We start from the raw sequence: 16,132 nt of genomic DNA, 5'->3' as shown, positions 1-16,132 counted from the left end.
CAAGCAGTTCCTCTGCTGGAGGTTAAACCTCATAACTAAAAGTGTTGGAGCAACTGAGAGCATGGTGTGCCATGTGGGAGGACAGGCTTTGGAGTGTGGGTGTATTTTAAACTCACAATACTGCCAAACCAGGGTTGGTTCCCAGGGAAGGGGGTCAAAGGAGATCTGTAGGAGAGCTCAAGACTGGGATGTGATGGAGGATGGGGGAACTTGGGTGAAGGTGGCCATCAGCACTGTGCTCAGTCAGAGAGGTCTATCTGTCAGAGGGTGTTAAACAGCCTTGGGAGCTTGCTTCCTTCCTCTTCCTCACATGTCATCTCACTGCTCTGAGCGTCCATCCCCCAGTTTGTCAGTGAGCCATGTGAAGACTTTCCTGCTTTGGCAGTGACTTCTGCAGCCCTCAGGGCTCTTGGTATCCAGGGACCTTTTTTTGCTTAGTGGCTTTGCCACCAGACAAAAGCACTTGCTGTGGGAGAGATGGCCTGAGGAGGGCTGTGTCTGTATGTGTGGTGATGCTAAAAGCCAGGATGTGCCAGCCTCTGCATCAGTCTTGACTGGGTAGACTGAAGAAGTCCTGGATGGAGTAATGGTGAGACTTCCCAAGTGCATCCCTGGAAAGGGCATGTGGGAGGAATGACAGGTCTGGAGTCTCTGTAGTTGTGCCATTCTCCTTCCAATCCCTCTCCATCTGCTCCTGGGGAAATGCAGTGCTCTCACAGCCTCTTGTGTCTCTCCACCTCTCATTGCTTTATCCTTTTTTGGGTGTCTTTGTACTTTGGATACCTGGAAGATAAAACTGCAGAGGGACCTGATGAGGTCCTGAAAACTGACCTTTAGATCTTGTTTGCCTCTGTCCTTGCTCTTCCTGGTGCCAAAACAAACACTGCCCCCACTCTTCCTGGTGCCAGAACAAATGCCATTGCATGATGCTGTGGTACACAAACTGAGTCAAAGAGTTTGTAGGGAGCGTGTGGTTTTGGATGCCTCCCTTCACAAGCAAGTCCTGTTTGCTGTGGGTGGAGTGTCCAGTGCCCTCTGCATGGTGTGGGAGCTGATAACAATACAAATGTGTACACACTGAGATACAGTGAGTGGATTAGCATTAGGGATGCCTGGCTGAGGCAATACAAACCCCCATAAATAGTTCTGTAGGGTGTAGATATTCCCAGCCAAGCCTACCCTCCTTCCATGTGTGTGAAGCTGATCTGCCAAGTATATATTTTTTAGTAGAGCCTGTAGTGACAGGACAAAGGGATAATGGTTTTAAACTGAAAAAGGATGGATTAAAAGTAGATATAACAACACAATTTTTTTATAGTGAGGGTGGTGAGGCACTGGCACAGGTTGCCCAGAGAAGCTGTGGCTGCCACATCCCTGAAAGTGTTCAAGGCCAGGTTGGATGAGGTTTGAGCAACCTGCTCTAGTGGAAGGTGTCCTTGCCTGTGGCAGGGGGTTGGAGAGAAATGATCTTTAAGGTCCCTTCCAACCCAAACTACTCCATGATTCTGTAATCCTATAATAATCCATCTGAAAGCATAGACACCTGGTATTCTAAATTCACCCCATTTCCCTTTCCTTTGTCACCCTCGTGCAAATTTTATTAATTTCCCTTTTTGCAAAATCACATCCCAGTTGCAGATACCTGCAGCAGGGCAACACAGGGACCTTTGTGTCTGCTGTGTCACTGTTGCTTGCCATGCCTGGGGGCCTCTTGCTCTCTTGTCTGTGTGAGTGACATTTAAGACAGGATCTTTTTGGTTCCCAGTTGCTCAGAAGGGAGGGAGGGAGTGCAGCCATGCTAATAGATTATTTTGCTGACTTTGCAAGTCTGAGGGAAGGCATTGTTCTGAAACAGCCAGGCTCTGCAATGAAATTAGACTCGTCTGTTCCTTACAAAATCTTGTTAGCAAAAAATGGTCCTGGCATGCAGCAGATGTTGCATCTCCCGTGGTTATTCCTCCTCCTGCCATAGCTTTTTCCCTCCCCACATCTGGCTGGACATGATCCAGATCCCCAGTGAATCTGAGTCTCAGAAACCTGCACCAGGAAACACTTATGGTAAAACAGTCACCAATTATAAAGCAAATTAGAGAGTGATTTTCTCCTTACAACCCTGTGTGGAACTGGACTGGCTGGAGAAGGTGAGGAAGATATTTTCTGCTTTAAATGTATTTGGAAGAAAATTGTGTGTGTTTTGGGAAGTTATCCCAAAAGGGAGAGCAGAGGGAAAGACCATGTGCTTTTGGGTGGGAAGCAAAAAAGTACAAGATAATTGCTCTGATTGGGTATTCTTTTTTGCCTTAATGAACTTCAAAAATCCAAAGCTAGAGGAAGCAAACTGTCCCAATCTGGGCTCTCATAAGCCAGACCTCTGCAATCAGCCCCTCATAAACAGGGACCTGCTCTGGCTCTGATTTCCACCTCTGTCCCACATCCATTGGAGGAGGGAGGATATGAATCACCAGAACTTTGAATCACTATTTGGGCCCTCTCTGTGTTATCAGTCTGAATCTTTCCATAGAACCATCCACACAGGCTTTCTCTAAATTGTGTTTTGTTGCCTGGAACTCAGCAGGCATTTCGGCAGACAATTTTGGGGAGGGCAAATCATCTCTGATGGTGCTTAGGTTCCTTGTAATAACCATCTCCAGAAGTGTTCAAAGAACACGTAGGTGTGGCACTTGGCAACGTGATCTAGTGGTGAACATGGAAATGTTGGATTAATGGTTGGACTTGGTGATCTTAAGGGCTTTTCCAGCCTCAATGCTTTGGTGATTCTTGGGATCCTCCAAGACAGGTTCTCCTTAGGGGTAAAGAGACATGGATGACTCCCTTGGCCAAGGCAGAGTTAAGAACCACACATTAAAACCATTGCTTCCCTGCAGCCATAGCTTTTGGCTTCCCCTCCCTGTTCCTTCCTGCTCTCCATCTGTGTCCAGACTAGGAGCAGCCAGGATCAGGCTGTAATAAATGAAGGACAGGATGGAGTTCCTGTCTGCTGGAGCCTCAAGTGGCAAGAGGCAGTTTGAGCTGGTTCTGCTGTGGCTGAAGCCTGAACCCAGAAGGCCCCAGGGTGTGTGTGGGTGTAGATGTTGGTGTGCTGCCCTCCTCTCTCAGGGTCATGGTGCCGGGCGGGTGACGTGGTGTTTGCTGCCTGGATAAATGTTATTGCTCACCTGGATTCTGTCTGCTGCATGGTAGGGAGGGGAGGAAACCAAGGTCATGGCCTTCTCTGCTCTGGGAATCTCTGCTTCCCTCCTCCCTTTGCACATGCAAATCCCAGGCCCTGTAATTCCATCTGGCTGCAGAACAAGCTCCTTATCACTTCCAGCACTTTTCACAGGAAAAGGAGCACTAAATGTTCCAAAGCTTTTCTTGGCTTTTTGACCTAGTTCCCACTGGTATCTTGTCCATCAACCACCTCTGTACATAGGCATGGTGCTCCATGGCTCCGAGTGTGCTCTGCATCACAAACCAGAGCCCCACCATGCTCCATGCAGTCCTGGGGCATTGCAGTGTGGCTGAAGCAGTGCCTTGGTCCTTGGCTCCCACCTCAGTACAGCCAGAAAGAATACAGGGAATGTCATCCCCGTGGATTGAGGCCACGCAGTCTAGACCAGATACAAAATGTATGAGTGGAAACTCAGCATCTTCCATAGGGACTGAAGAATCCAAGTAATTTAATATTGGTAAGCTCCAATCTAAGGAATATGGCAAACTTTCCCAGGGGGGTTTTGCTGGGGAGACTCACCCATGGATGAGACTCATTCTGATGGAATCAGTTCCACGGCATTAGAACAAGGAGGCAATGCTGCCTTCCCCTTTACAAGGACTGGATATTAGAAAACATTTCATCACTGAAAGGGTGTTCAAGAATTGGAACAGGGAAGTAGTGGAATCACCATCTCTAGAAATATTCAAGAAAAGTACAGATGTGGTGCTGAGAGACATGGTTTAGTGGTGGACTTGGCAGTGCTGGGTTAAAGGCTGGGTTCCACGATCTTAGAGGTCTTCTTAATGGTTCTGTGATTTTTCACTCTGGAGAAGAGAAGGCTCAGGGGAATCTTAACAATGTCCATAAATACCGGAGAGCCGGGAATGAAGGAGAACGAGCCAGACTTCTCAGTGGTGCCCAGTGACAGCACAGGAGACAGTGTGTGCAAACTGAAAATCAGGAAATTCTATTTAATTATAAGAAAAGACTTGATACTGTGAGGGTGGTCCAAAAACTGGCACAGGCTTCCCAGAGAGGTTGCAAAGTCTCCATTCCTGGAGACACTCAAAACCTGACTGAACACAGTCCTGAGCAACCTGCTATAGCTGATCCTGTTTTGATTAGGGGGTGTGGACAGGATGATATCCAGAAATTCCTTATAACCACATTGATTTGGTGATTCTGTGCATAGGATCACTGGGAGTCCACTAGGACCAGGCTCAGTCCCAAGGCTCGAGTGTGGTGTGTGGGCCTTCTGCAGGGAAGCGTGGTAGCCCCGCTCTGCACTTCAGGGCAGACCTTACTGCAGCTTCTCAGTACTTGAGAGTGGCTTATAAGAAAGATGGGGACAAACTTTTTAGCAGGGCCTGTTGAGACAGGACAAGGAGTAGTGGTTTTAAACTGATTTAGACTACCTATAAGGAAGAAATTTTTTACAAAGAGGCTGGTCAGACACCGGCTTAGCTTGCCCAGAGAGGTGATTGATGTCCCAGCCCCAGGAAACATTCAAGATCAGGTTGGACTGGGCTCTGAACAACCTGATCCAGTTGATGATGTCCCTACTTACTTCAGGGACTTGTACTAGATGGTCTTTAAAAAATTCCTTCCAACCCCAGACCATTTTGTGTCTCTGTGTTTCTCCCCTGTCTGTGTAATACCAAGCAACTCCTTTATTGTAATCCTCATATGCCCCCAAGGGCAGAAAGGGCAGCTGTGGCCCTCAGATGAAATAACGAAAGAGCAGGATCACAAGGAGCTGATCTTACAGACACCCCCACTGCTGGGAGCTCTCCCGGTGCAGTGAAACAGGAGCTGGGCCCGCTCCTCTGCCGTCCCTGGACGCGCCCGGCCATGCTGAGGGGCCTGGTGGCTCCTGCCCTTGCTGCTGTCAGCTTGCCTCCCTCTAGCGCTCATCCCAACACCCTGCACCGCCAGCTTCAGGCGATTAGGCCTTTTCCTTCGGTCTCTTCTGGCCCGTTTGTGCCAGGTTCACTTGGAGGTATTTGGTGCTGCCTGGACTGGGTGGGAATAGCAGGAGGTGCTTCTGGTTTCTATCCCTGTGGTGGGGCCTTAGGCAACATAATCTAGTGGGTGGGGACTCTGCCTAGAGTGCAGGGTTTGGAACTAGATGATCTTTAGAGTCCCTTCCAACCCAAACCCTTCCATGAATCTATGGGTAGAGGTAATACAAGTCCTCGTATGCAAAGTCGGGGGGGGGTGGGGCATATTATTCTGGGTACAACCAACCTGAAAAACTGGGAGGTGTGGGGGAAGAATAATAATCTGCTTTTCCTTTTTCCTCTTCAGCTTAAACGTAATAGCAAAGGGGAAAAGGTTCTCTCAGCTCTTTGTCTGTCCCATCTGCTCCCAGCCTCCAGCTGGATGTGAACTTACAAACTGGACTGAGCAGGAGAAAAAGCATTTTTAAAAAAGCAGTGTGTCACCTGAAGCTTGCTCAACACCCTCTGTTATTTAAGTGCTTTCTTGTCCAGGCTCCAAGTGGGAGTGGGAAGCAGGGAGGGCAGCCTGACAGGAGCCAGGCAGAGAAAAGTCAATGGTCTTCATGCATGGTTGGAGGGATGAGCTTACCTCCCAGCTGCCTCCTACCCAAGTTTCTACATCCATGTGTCTATGCACAATCCACCATCCTGGTTTTGGTGGCAAAATGAGTATTTAATCCTTCTGGCCCAGCTACAAAGCTTTTGGCTCCCTGATTTTTTTATCTGTTGTGCTAGGATCTGGAAGAGCAGATCCCTCACTCTTTGTAAAACAGCCACGGCATAGAGGCATCTGAAAGAGGAGACTTAGAAGGCACTAATGGTGTGAAACTATACCATTATCAACAGGGATAATTATGACAAAGCTGCACTGGTGCTGGGACAGAATAGGGAGTAGGTCTTGTGATGCTGCCCATGTCCTGGTGAGAGCAGAGGGCAGGGCAGGGTCCTTCTGCCACCAGCCTGATGAGTGAGGCCAGCAGAAAGCTGCAGGTCAGGTTTACATGGAGTCTGAGGAAGAGAGGAGGTGACTTTCCTTTGCCAAGAAGCCCTGATTTCCCCATCTGCTCACTGAGCCAGTGTGTCTGTTTTTCTCCTGTCCCACAGGAAATCTGCAATGATCCACGTCTCTTTGTGGATGGGATCAGCTCCCATGACTTGCACCAGGGCCAGGTTGGGAACTGCTGGTTTGTGGCTGCCTGCTCCTCCCTGGCATCCCGGGAGTCTCTGTGGCAGAAGGTGAGTGATTCCCCATGCCAGGGGAGAGCCTGTCAACACCTTGGCTTCGCTTTGTGTTTGTCCAAGTCAAAAACTGGTTCTCAGAGATGCCTCATGTCCTGAAAAGCTGATAATGTGCAAAAATCTCCCTTAAAAGACTGGCTTGCAAAGGGCATTAGTCATCATGACTGCAGTAACCACACTCCAAACAAACCCTTGTCCAGTTTCTCCTTAACCAAGTGGATCAAATTCCATCCTGTTTTTCAGATCCCAAATTTGACCCTTTGAATACCAAAACAATCCAAAAATTAAGAATAAGAACAAAATTCAGAATGATTGAATTGCTCAGCTGCAGCATTAGGCCCTGTTTCCCTTGTTCCCATGGTGTCCCCTCTCTTTGACTGTTTACTGTGTTCCACCTTGGCAGTGAGACACCTCATGCTGGGGCAGGAAGGTTGATTTCAGGCTGTTAGCATCTCTCCCAAGTCACTGCTTGCCCAAAGCATCCATCCCTGGCCTGTCCCATGGCTGCATGGACCAAGTGTGGGGTCCAAAGGGAATGTACTGTGTGCCAGAAGGCCACCAAGGAGCTGCAGCAGGGCGAGGGGCTGCAGGCCTGGGGAGCAAGCAGAGAGGTACAGGGGGAGGGAGGTGCTCAGTGCCACATCCTTGGACAGTCTGTGATGATGATGATGATGCCCATCTCCACCATGGCCTCAGCTGTGCAAGATGTCAGCCCTGTGAAAGCCAAGGCAGGGGGGACTTCAGCCTCTGGTGCAGGTGTGCATCATCACAGGGCAAGAGACCAGCAAGCTGCAAGCAGCTTTTCCCAGATTTTACTGTAAAAGGCAGCCAGCCAGTGTGTGCAGGCTGCACCACCCTCCTTCACCCACAGCCTCCTACAGCCTTCCTCCACCCCACACCTTTACATCTGCCCTGGGTATTGTGGTTCTTCCAGTCTCTGCTTCCTGTGGTGAGCATGACTACCAGGCTCAGGGATTTCTTGCAGCAGGATTTTTTGTTAAAATCAAGGATTTTCTTTATATGGGAACAGGATAGCTGTTGTTGCCTTCTAGATAAGCAGTATGACTTCCTGCCATGGTGGCTGTGGTGACTGCTGTGGCTCTATCACAAGGATGATGCACAGGGTTGATTAGCTTGTTCCTCACCATCAACATCCCCCAAGGGTGAGTGGGCAAGTTGTCATCCTTCCTCACCATTCACTTCCAGCTCTGCCCTGGGAAATGCCAACCAAACAGAGGCTGGGTCCCTTTGGACACTTCATCATTTCAGTTTGCTGGGCATTGCTTTTCCTCCCTTGGCAATTTGGCTGTGGGTGTTTGTGACTTCTCATTTTCCATTGCTTTAACTCTCAGAGGCTTTTTTTACCTGCCCTCTCTTTTCTTTCAGAAAGGTTTGATTTATAGAATTATAAAGGTTGGAAGAGACCCTAATGACCGTTTAGTTCCAGCTCCCCTGCCACAGGCAGGGACACTTTTCACTAGACCAGGCTGCTCAAAGCCCCATTCAACCTGACCTTGAACGCTTCTGGGAATGGGGCATCCACAAATTCTCTGAGCCTCTTGTGTCAGTGTCTCACCATGCTCACAGTAAAGAATTTCTTATTTGCTGAAGATCTCAGAGACAGAAATAATGGGCCCCTGGGTCCTAAGTGTGATTACACATGCAATGTTATCACATGTTGCGATAACATTGCTGGACACCAAAATGTCTCTATTTGGGGTCTGGCAAAAGCTGAGAGATGCTGATGCAGGCTTTAGTATCTCTGAAATATCAGCCCAGGAATCTTGGCCCAGATCACCCATGGCTACTAGAAAATGTGTTCCTGGTGTACACCAGGATGTAACATAGGCTCTGCATGTCCCTTGCTCCATTTCACACAGTGAAATTGTCTCTCTTAAGTGTGGGGAGGGAGAATACCTTCAAGGAAATCAGGCAGGCCAGCACATCCCTGTGGATCCTAGGAGGTTATTTTATTCAAACATTTTCTTCCACCTTGCTTTCTCCATGCCCCTGCTTCCCATTATGCCTGCATGGTGAGAATCACTGAGTGGGAATGGAATTTAGGTGCTGGAATTTAGTTGAGAGCTGTTGTCTAAATTCCTGAGTCTTGGATGACCCTACATGGCTCTAGGTGTGATCTGGCTCTGTAATGCCCTTTCTATGATCCTTCAGATGTGTCTAGCTTTTATGAAAAGAAATGGAGACATTAAAATGTGGGTCAAAACCATGCCAGGATGCTGGTGCTGATTTCCTGCTGCAGGAGCAGTGTGGTGTCTGGTTCTTGCCAGCTGTACCATGCAGAAAAGGGTATGATGGTCATGTTAGTTTGCTATTCATTGACTTATAGTCAATTTGTCCCTTGGGACCCTCCTGTCTTTTTCTGGATGGCACAGCCTGATGGAGGCCACCAAAATGGTCAGGAGGAAAGTGGGTCTGTACATCCAGGAGGAGAGAAAGTAAAAGGGGAGCTTATTGCTGTGTGTAGCTACTTAACCATAGAATCACAGAATGGTTTGGCTTGGAAGGAACCTTTAAAAGGTCATCTAGCTCCATCCCTCCTGCCATGGGCAGAAACACCTGGCACTGGACCTTGTTCCTCTGAGCCCCATCCTGCCTGGATAGGGGAGTGTGGACAAGATGGAGCCAGGCTCTTGCAGGGATGCACAGTCAGAGGACAAAGGACAGCAGCACAAGCTGCAGCTTATCTTCTGCATGAGCTCAGTCAGACCCTGGAACAGGGCTCAGAGAGACTGTGGGACCTCTGTCCATGGAGATACTCAAAGATGGACTGGATGAAGCCCAGAGAAACACGACTGATTTAACTCTGAAGTAAGTCTTGCTTTGAGCAGTAGCTCAGACCAGACTCCTCCAGAGTCTCATTCCAGCCTGAATTAGCCATGAACCTACAGTCAGAGAAAACCACTGCCACTCATCCCTCCCAAGGTGGCATCCCTGGCTTTGTTTTGGGCTAATGAGCCATGGTTGTCAGGGAGGTTACTGGGGAGGCTGACATGAGACATCCCTTCCCTGTAGATTATCGTGCACAGCAGCACCAACAGCACTGACTCTGCAGATGAGTCGGGAGGGCGCTCAGGGGAAGCCCCAGAGGCGTTTTGCGTCACTGGGCCAGGTTGCCTAGCACTGCTGCGACTTTGGAGAAGGGACACCAGCTCCAGGGGCCTGTCTGATCCTTCCCCGTGCGTGCCCCGTTTGAGAGCCACACGCTGCTGAGGACAGAGCAGAGGAGCAGCCAGGGTGATGGCAGCTGGGGCAGGGACACTTGAGCTGCCCTTCACCTGCGACGAGCAGCTCACGCGGCGCATGCAGCTGCGGTTCCAGAGCCTGCAGCAAAGGAACGTGAGGCCCCAGGATGGGGAGAGGCTGCTGCGCCCCAATGAGCAGATCTACCGAGTGGATTTCATCCAGCAGCACCAGCTGTGCTTCCTCCGCTGGAACGTGCAGCTGGAGACACCCGGCAAGGTCACGGTGACGGGCACCTCCCAGCTCTGGACTCCTGACCTCACCCACCTGATGAACCGGCAGCTGCTGGAGCCGGTGGGAATCTTCTGGAAGAAGCCAGGGGCCGAGGAGGTGGAGTGCAATGAGGCAGATGCCCAGGAGTTTGGGGAGAGGATAGCAGAACTAGCCCAGATCCGCAAGGTGATGTATTTTCTCCTCACTTTCAGTGGCGGCCTCGAACCAGCTCAGCTGAAAGGCTCCATTGTTTTTAAAGCCTGATCCCTTCTTGCTCAGCTTTTCTCCTTCCAGCTATGTTTCTTTCAGTTCAGTTCTTTGTTCCATTTTTGCATCTGGAGTTTTTTTGGGTTTTTTTTTCTTTTTCATGAGAGCCAGCACTGTGGTAAAGCAGAGAACAGCTCAGTGCTTCTGGAGCCCCTCAGCCCTGTGAAATATTCCCCAAATGTGCTTCCTTCTGTCCAAATGATGGGGAGAAGGGGACCATGAGCTTGCTGCTGCATTTGCCTAGAGTATAAGACTGCGTGCTTGTGAATTCATCAGGGATTCACACAGGGTCTTACTGGCTTGGAAATACAAGGCTGCCCTAAGTCCTCTAACTGTAGCAACTGCACACCAAAAACCCACTGGAAAAATGAGTAATTGCCGTACCAGAAACCATCAGGGACCCCTGAAGAGAGCCCTGCTTTCCAGTTTCCATCCTAGCCATTGTTTGTGATGGAGTTCCTCTCCTTGCAAGGTGCTGAGTGCTTGCAGGCTCTGGTGACTTGTGCTGCTGCTGTGGCTGCTTGGAGTCTCTGAAGACCAGTCCCATGGAGAATCCACCTTGCTGTGAAGCTGAAGTACATACACTTGGACTCACTGTGTTCTGCAGATTGTAAACCCACTGGACTAATGGGGAGGCTGGACCAGCCTTTTCTGACCACTGCCACCATTTCTTGCTGGGAGGAGGGTGGAATTTGTTGGTCCAACATGGTTGGAGCAGATGTGTGTGTGTGTGTGTGTGGGCAGAGCCAGCAGCTCAGAGCAGCCTAGGCCAGCAATGAGTCCTCTGCAGCAGAGCTAATTTGTGCTTTGTTCTCTCCTTAAAGCACCCATGAAAAAATTTACTCTGAAATGTCTATAGAGAGCCATGAGGCTGCAGACCACTTTGCAAGCCACAGAGCAGGAACCTGCTGCTTCTGTCACTGAAAAGCAGTGTCTCCTGCCCTCTAAAACATAGGGGAGCAGAGGGGAGTGATACATTTATAAGTATTGGAACAGGAGAGTGTTTTTGCCCAGAGTGCCCCATGACTGCAAGTAAACTACTACATTTGGATGTTTCCTTTTCCTCCACCAAAAACGTGGAGAGTACTTCAATGAAGCTTCTTGAGACACACAGATTGAAAAGTCCCTTGAAAGAACTAAGTGTTATCACAGTTGGTCCTCTGCTCAGATTGCACTCAAATGTGTGTGAGTACTCCTCAGGGGGTGGCCTGACATCCTCCCAAGATGAGTAAGGAGAGAGCAGTGATGGTAAAGCCAGGGCAAGGTGACTTTGTACCTGTGGCCTGCGGACTTAGGCAGACCAGCCCCAAAAAGAGTCCAATCTCTTCTCCAAAACCTCCAGAGATGCAGACCCTATGCCTTCCACAGCCCAACAATAGTGTATAAAATGACACAAGTTATGCCAGGCAGAGAGGAGAAAGAAAGCAGATCAGCTACTGGCTGGAGAGATGGTGGGAGCTCTGAGTCTTGCCCAAAACCAAGGCTCAGCAACCATCAAATCCTACAGCCATGCTCTGGCCATTGCCAGACAAGTTGATGTCTTTGTTTAGACGCCAAGTCTAGAGTAGAGAGAAAAGTGGATGCATCCCTGCTTGGCCAAACACCCTCTAGGGTCCTAGCAGACTTTGCCATGGAAAACCTGTCCTTGTACATTCCAGAGCAGAGTTCCTGACTACAAACCACTTTGGACCAAATAACAGGAGCCATTGGCAACATCCAAAGGGGTTATTGCATGCTAAGTCTCACAATATGCCATTGCTATGTTGCTAGGGTAGAGTTCTTGCTGCAGATATCTCCCTGGGTGTTGGTGTACCACAGTACAAATAAAATAAAATAAAAGCCTAGACAATGGGTTCCCCTTAAGGCCTGAGGCTGTTTGTGTCTTCTTCATGCTCCTTTTGGCAGCTGCCCTAATCCTGTACACAATAAAGCACCAAATTTCAGCTCAATATTGGTATTCTTGAGCCCCTTTTAACTTCCTGTAAAATGTAAGATGAATGTTTACTTTCTTCTCTGAAAGACTTCATGGAATATTGAGCAGGTTTTTTGTGGTCAAGAGGGGGTTGAAGCTGGGCATAGAAGGGGAAATGATTCTCAGGTGGATCCTTGTTTCCTTCAGAACTGGGGAGGGAGGTGAGAGGACCAGTGTGATCTCTCTCTGCTGCAGGGGAAATGAGCCTCTTTTTACCAGTCACTGAAACTATCCCTACACAGTTTCAGCATCCCATAAAGACTTTCAGATACATCACCCTGTCCCATCTCCCAGGGGAATTTCATCCCAGTTTGTACCACAGCCCAGCAGATTGGTACAGCTGGGTGCCCCTCTCCTTATTCTGAACTGGCAAGTTCCCAGCAGAAGGCTTGGAGAACTTGCCATGTACCAATTTCTCCTTCTAGTCAGGGAGGTTTTTTCCTAGGGTCACAGGTTCCTTTTATCTTAATTAACCACTCTTAAGAAAATTGAAAAAAAGCCCTAAATCAGCTTAGGGAGGTGAACCTGGCATTTTTGAGCTCCCAATTTACCCATCTCTGAACCCTTTCACTGTAAATTTGTTGCACTAAATGGTGTTGCAGCTCCAGATTTTGTGAACCCCTAAGGAAAAAGCAGCACAGCTGGATGGGGGAGAAGAATGTGGTTTGCACTGCCCCAGTGTCACACAACCAAGCTGAAGGCAGGACTTCTTGGGATCCTGGGATGGGTGGTCCATGGCCATACTCTCCAGCAGGGAACACCTGTGGAGGTCAGACTCTCTCATTTCCTCCTGGGTCAGTGTAGAAATACAACCAGTCCTTGCTCCTGGACCCTGCTCTGGATGAAAGCTGACCATTTTTGCTGCCTTCAGTGTTGGAGGGTGTTCCCAGCACTGTTCCCAAGGGAAGAGATGAGGAGGATGGTGGGGACCTGTGTGTCCTGCCACCAGTGACAGTAGGAGCAAGTCTCAGACCCAGCCAGCTGGAAGCTGTCACTACCAGCTCTGGCAGACAAGCTGCCTCTAATCAATGCTGGGATCATTTCTAAGCCCACATTAATAGCGAGTTGATTATCACAACGGCCCTCCATGACAATTCATTAGGATGAGCTCCAGTCAGGAGGGAATCCATGGGCACTGATGGAGGGCTGGCTGACCTCTCCTGGCAGTCTCCAGAGAGGACTCTGGGACACAGTTGTTAGCACTCCTATAAAACATCAAACCCTCCAAATGTGGCTCTGTTTCATGGCTTTGTCTGCTCTGCTTCTATTGATCCATATGACTAAAGAGTGGCTGTGAGCTTGCAGGGCTGATGGCATCATTAATATTTCAGTGTAGGAGCAATAAGAGCCCTGGACCAGATCATTGCTGGTAGCTAAGGAGTCAGGGGGCTCTTCAGAGGGAATTCTCTCTGCATAATTCCTGCTTTGTGACAGCAGACAAAATAACAAAAAAAACCAACAACAACAACAAACAAAAAACCCAAACAAAACAAAACAAACAAACAACAACCAAAAAAAGCAGCTCTGTCAGCTGGACAAGGGTAGACAGTAAAGGTGGTTTCACCATGTCCTGTGACTTCTTGAAGAGGCTCTTTCCATTCAATGTAGTTGTGTCCTCTCCTATCCCACCCCAACATGTTCAGCTCTCCACAGGAAAGTGATTATTTGGTGTATTGGAACATAATGCATGCTTGCATGGGCACCTTGGGTTTTTTTATCACTGAGCTCATGATCCTTTGGGAGCAGGTAAGTAGAGTGGCAGGGGTGTGGACAGTCAGTCAGTTCACTGCTGCTGTGTAAGTCAGTCCTTGTCAGCCATCAGCTGCAGTAACCACACATGGCCTCACAGCCTGCCTTGGCCATGCAGTAAAACCACATTGCCTCCAGCCTCAGCAAAAGCTAAACTGCAGTGTGGTAGTTCCTTACCTTGTGCCTCTGTGTCCTGGTTCCAAACAAGATGCAGATCTCCCTACGTGTACCCTCTGTGCCTGGCTGTGGTCATTTCTGTCCCAGCTGTTGGGTGAATTTTCCATCCAAACCAGAGCTGGTGGTGCCTGTAGCCATGACGGGCCATGGACTTTGGCAGTTCCCCTTTGCTTGTCCCTGTCCTGCTGACAGTGACACAAACCTGTGCCTCCTCTGACCCCTCAGCTGCTCTAGGGCTTCTTTCAACTCAGGCCTTCTTTTCTGTCTTTCATCAAATCACCTCCCTGTGCTTGCCTGGGTGAGTTTGGTAGGTCTTGACAGGAAAGAATGGAGGCCTTGAGGGATTGGGATCCTGCTTTTCCCACTTTTACTTAACAGAGTAGGCTCATGCAGAGGATCTGCTGCATGTATCTTTGTTGACACTAGGTAGATGAATACCATACTTGCTCTTGGACCAGTCAAATCACACAAGAATCAAGTAGGAGAATCAAAGAAGGCGCTCTTTGTTAGTGGTACCCTACTGACACTAAAAAAACCAAAAGACATGGTCATAAAAATAACCATCCCTGGTTAGACAAAGAGCTCATCTGCTCCAGTAGACTGTCTACAGAAATAGATGGCAGCAGATTCCAGGATAGGGTTATAAGAAAGAGGACAAAGGTCTTTAACTCCACCTTCCAAGGGACAGTGAAGTCTAACTATTCCAGTACATGTTAATCTAGTCTGCATTGGCAGAACCAGGTCCAAAATCTGGCCCCAGCAGACTGTAAGCAAGTCCATCCCCCTCATACTCTTCCTTGTCTTTGATATTGTCTGCATTAGTGCCAGGATGAGAGTCAATCCCAGCAAAAAAGGGATAATTTGAGTATGTATGACTCTTCTTTTGCAGGTCATCCCAGACTGGAAGGAGCAGGAGTGGAACCCTGAGAAACCCGAGAGCTACGTGGGAATCTTCCACTTCCAGTTCTGGCGTTTTGGTCAGTGGCTGGATGTGGTGATCGATGACCGCCTGCCCACACTCCACAATCAGCTCATCTACTGCCACTCCAACTCCAGGAATGAGTTCTGGTGTGCCTTGGTGGAGAAAGCTTATGCCAAGTAGGTACCCAGGCAGTTGTTGGATAAAGTGGGACCTGGGCACTCTGATTTTCCTCTCTGTTCATTCACCAGCTAGTTTGCAGCAGTGGAAACAACATCTTTCCTGTGGAGAAGTAGTGCATGACTCAAACAGACAAACACTAAGGAAAAAACCCCTTGTCTAACCCTAATTTACCCTCAGAGCAAAACACCCTTCAATGTTTCTTTAAGTAACACCTATTCTAGAGATTTCAAGTTCCTTTAAAATTGGTCCTATGACAGCAAGAGTGCAACAAGGAACGTGGGTCCTATTTTTTCACCCTAGTTTTCTGTCCTCTCCCACTTGAAGTTCAACTGCAAATCTCCATTCTTGAGGTTGCCCTAAGAATTGTCCCCGACCCCTTAAAATGTCAGGCCAGTGTTGTGCTATCCCTGCCACCCTCTTTCAGGTTGTCAGGCTGTTACGAGGCCCTGGATGGAGGCAACACAGCTGATGCCCTGGTGGATTTCACTGGTGGGGTCTCTGAGCCTATCGACCTGACCGAAGGGGACTACATCGCTGATGAAGCCAAGCGCAACCTCCTCTTTGAGCGCGTGTTGAAGGTGCACAACAGGGGAGGCCTCATCAGCTGCTCCATCAAAGTAAGCAACATTACCAGTATGGTCACAGTGCCATGGGAATAGGTGTTTTAGGATGCAGTTGTCTTACACAGTCATAAACTTCTAAATTAGATCAGATAAATTGTGGCCAAGGGTTCCCGATTCTGGGTGATGGCAAAAGGAGTGAATCCTGAATGTCAACCCTCTTTATTCTTTGTTGCTATGTCCAAGAGCCCACGTTCATCCCAGCACTCTTTAAAGGCTACGAGAGGATCCACTCCAGAGGAAGGCATTTTGGTGTCTGCATCTGGGCATCTTTACAAATGCTGGTTTCGAAACCTCCCAGTATAAACAGTATATGAG

General features: G+C 48.8%; 2 protein-coding genes across 2 annotated transcripts in view; both read left to right on the top strand.

The window, feature by feature from the left end:
• The window catches only part of CAPN5 (calpain 5), a 52,546-nt gene that overhangs the window by 25,509 nt on the left and 10,905 nt on the right, over nt 1–16,132 (top strand). The window contains exons 3-5 of the mRNA XM_054654905.2: nt 6,319–6,450; nt 14,982–15,190; nt 15,619–15,811. Coding sequence (XP_054510880.1) covers nt 6,319–6,450; nt 14,982–15,190; nt 15,619–15,811 — 534 coding nt within the window. The remainder of the gene's footprint in view (nt 1–6,318; nt 6,451–14,981; nt 15,191–15,618; nt 15,812–16,132) is intronic.
• Nucleotides 9,712–10,191, top strand: OMP (olfactory marker protein). Its single transcript, XM_054654906.2, has one exon. It carries the CDS (start codon nt 9,712–9,714, stop codon nt 10,189–10,191), a length of 480 nt encoding a protein of 159 aa, XP_054510881.2.

This window comes from Agelaius phoeniceus, chromosome 2 (genome assembly GCF_051311805.1).
Source record: "Agelaius phoeniceus isolate bAgePho1 chromosome 2, bAgePho1.hap1, whole genome shotgun sequence".
Taxonomy (NCBI): Eukaryota; Metazoa; Chordata; class Aves; order Passeriformes; family Icteridae; genus Agelaius; species Agelaius phoeniceus.
Note: the sequence above shows the minus strand (reverse complement) of the source record. Positions and strands in the feature narration are given on the sequence as shown.

What these genes read in the sequence shown, in the direction of transcription:
- OMP (XM_054654906.2), top strand. Translation starts at nt 9,712, where the DNA reads ATGGCAGCTGGGGCAGGGACACTTGAGCTGCCCTTCACCTGCGACGAG.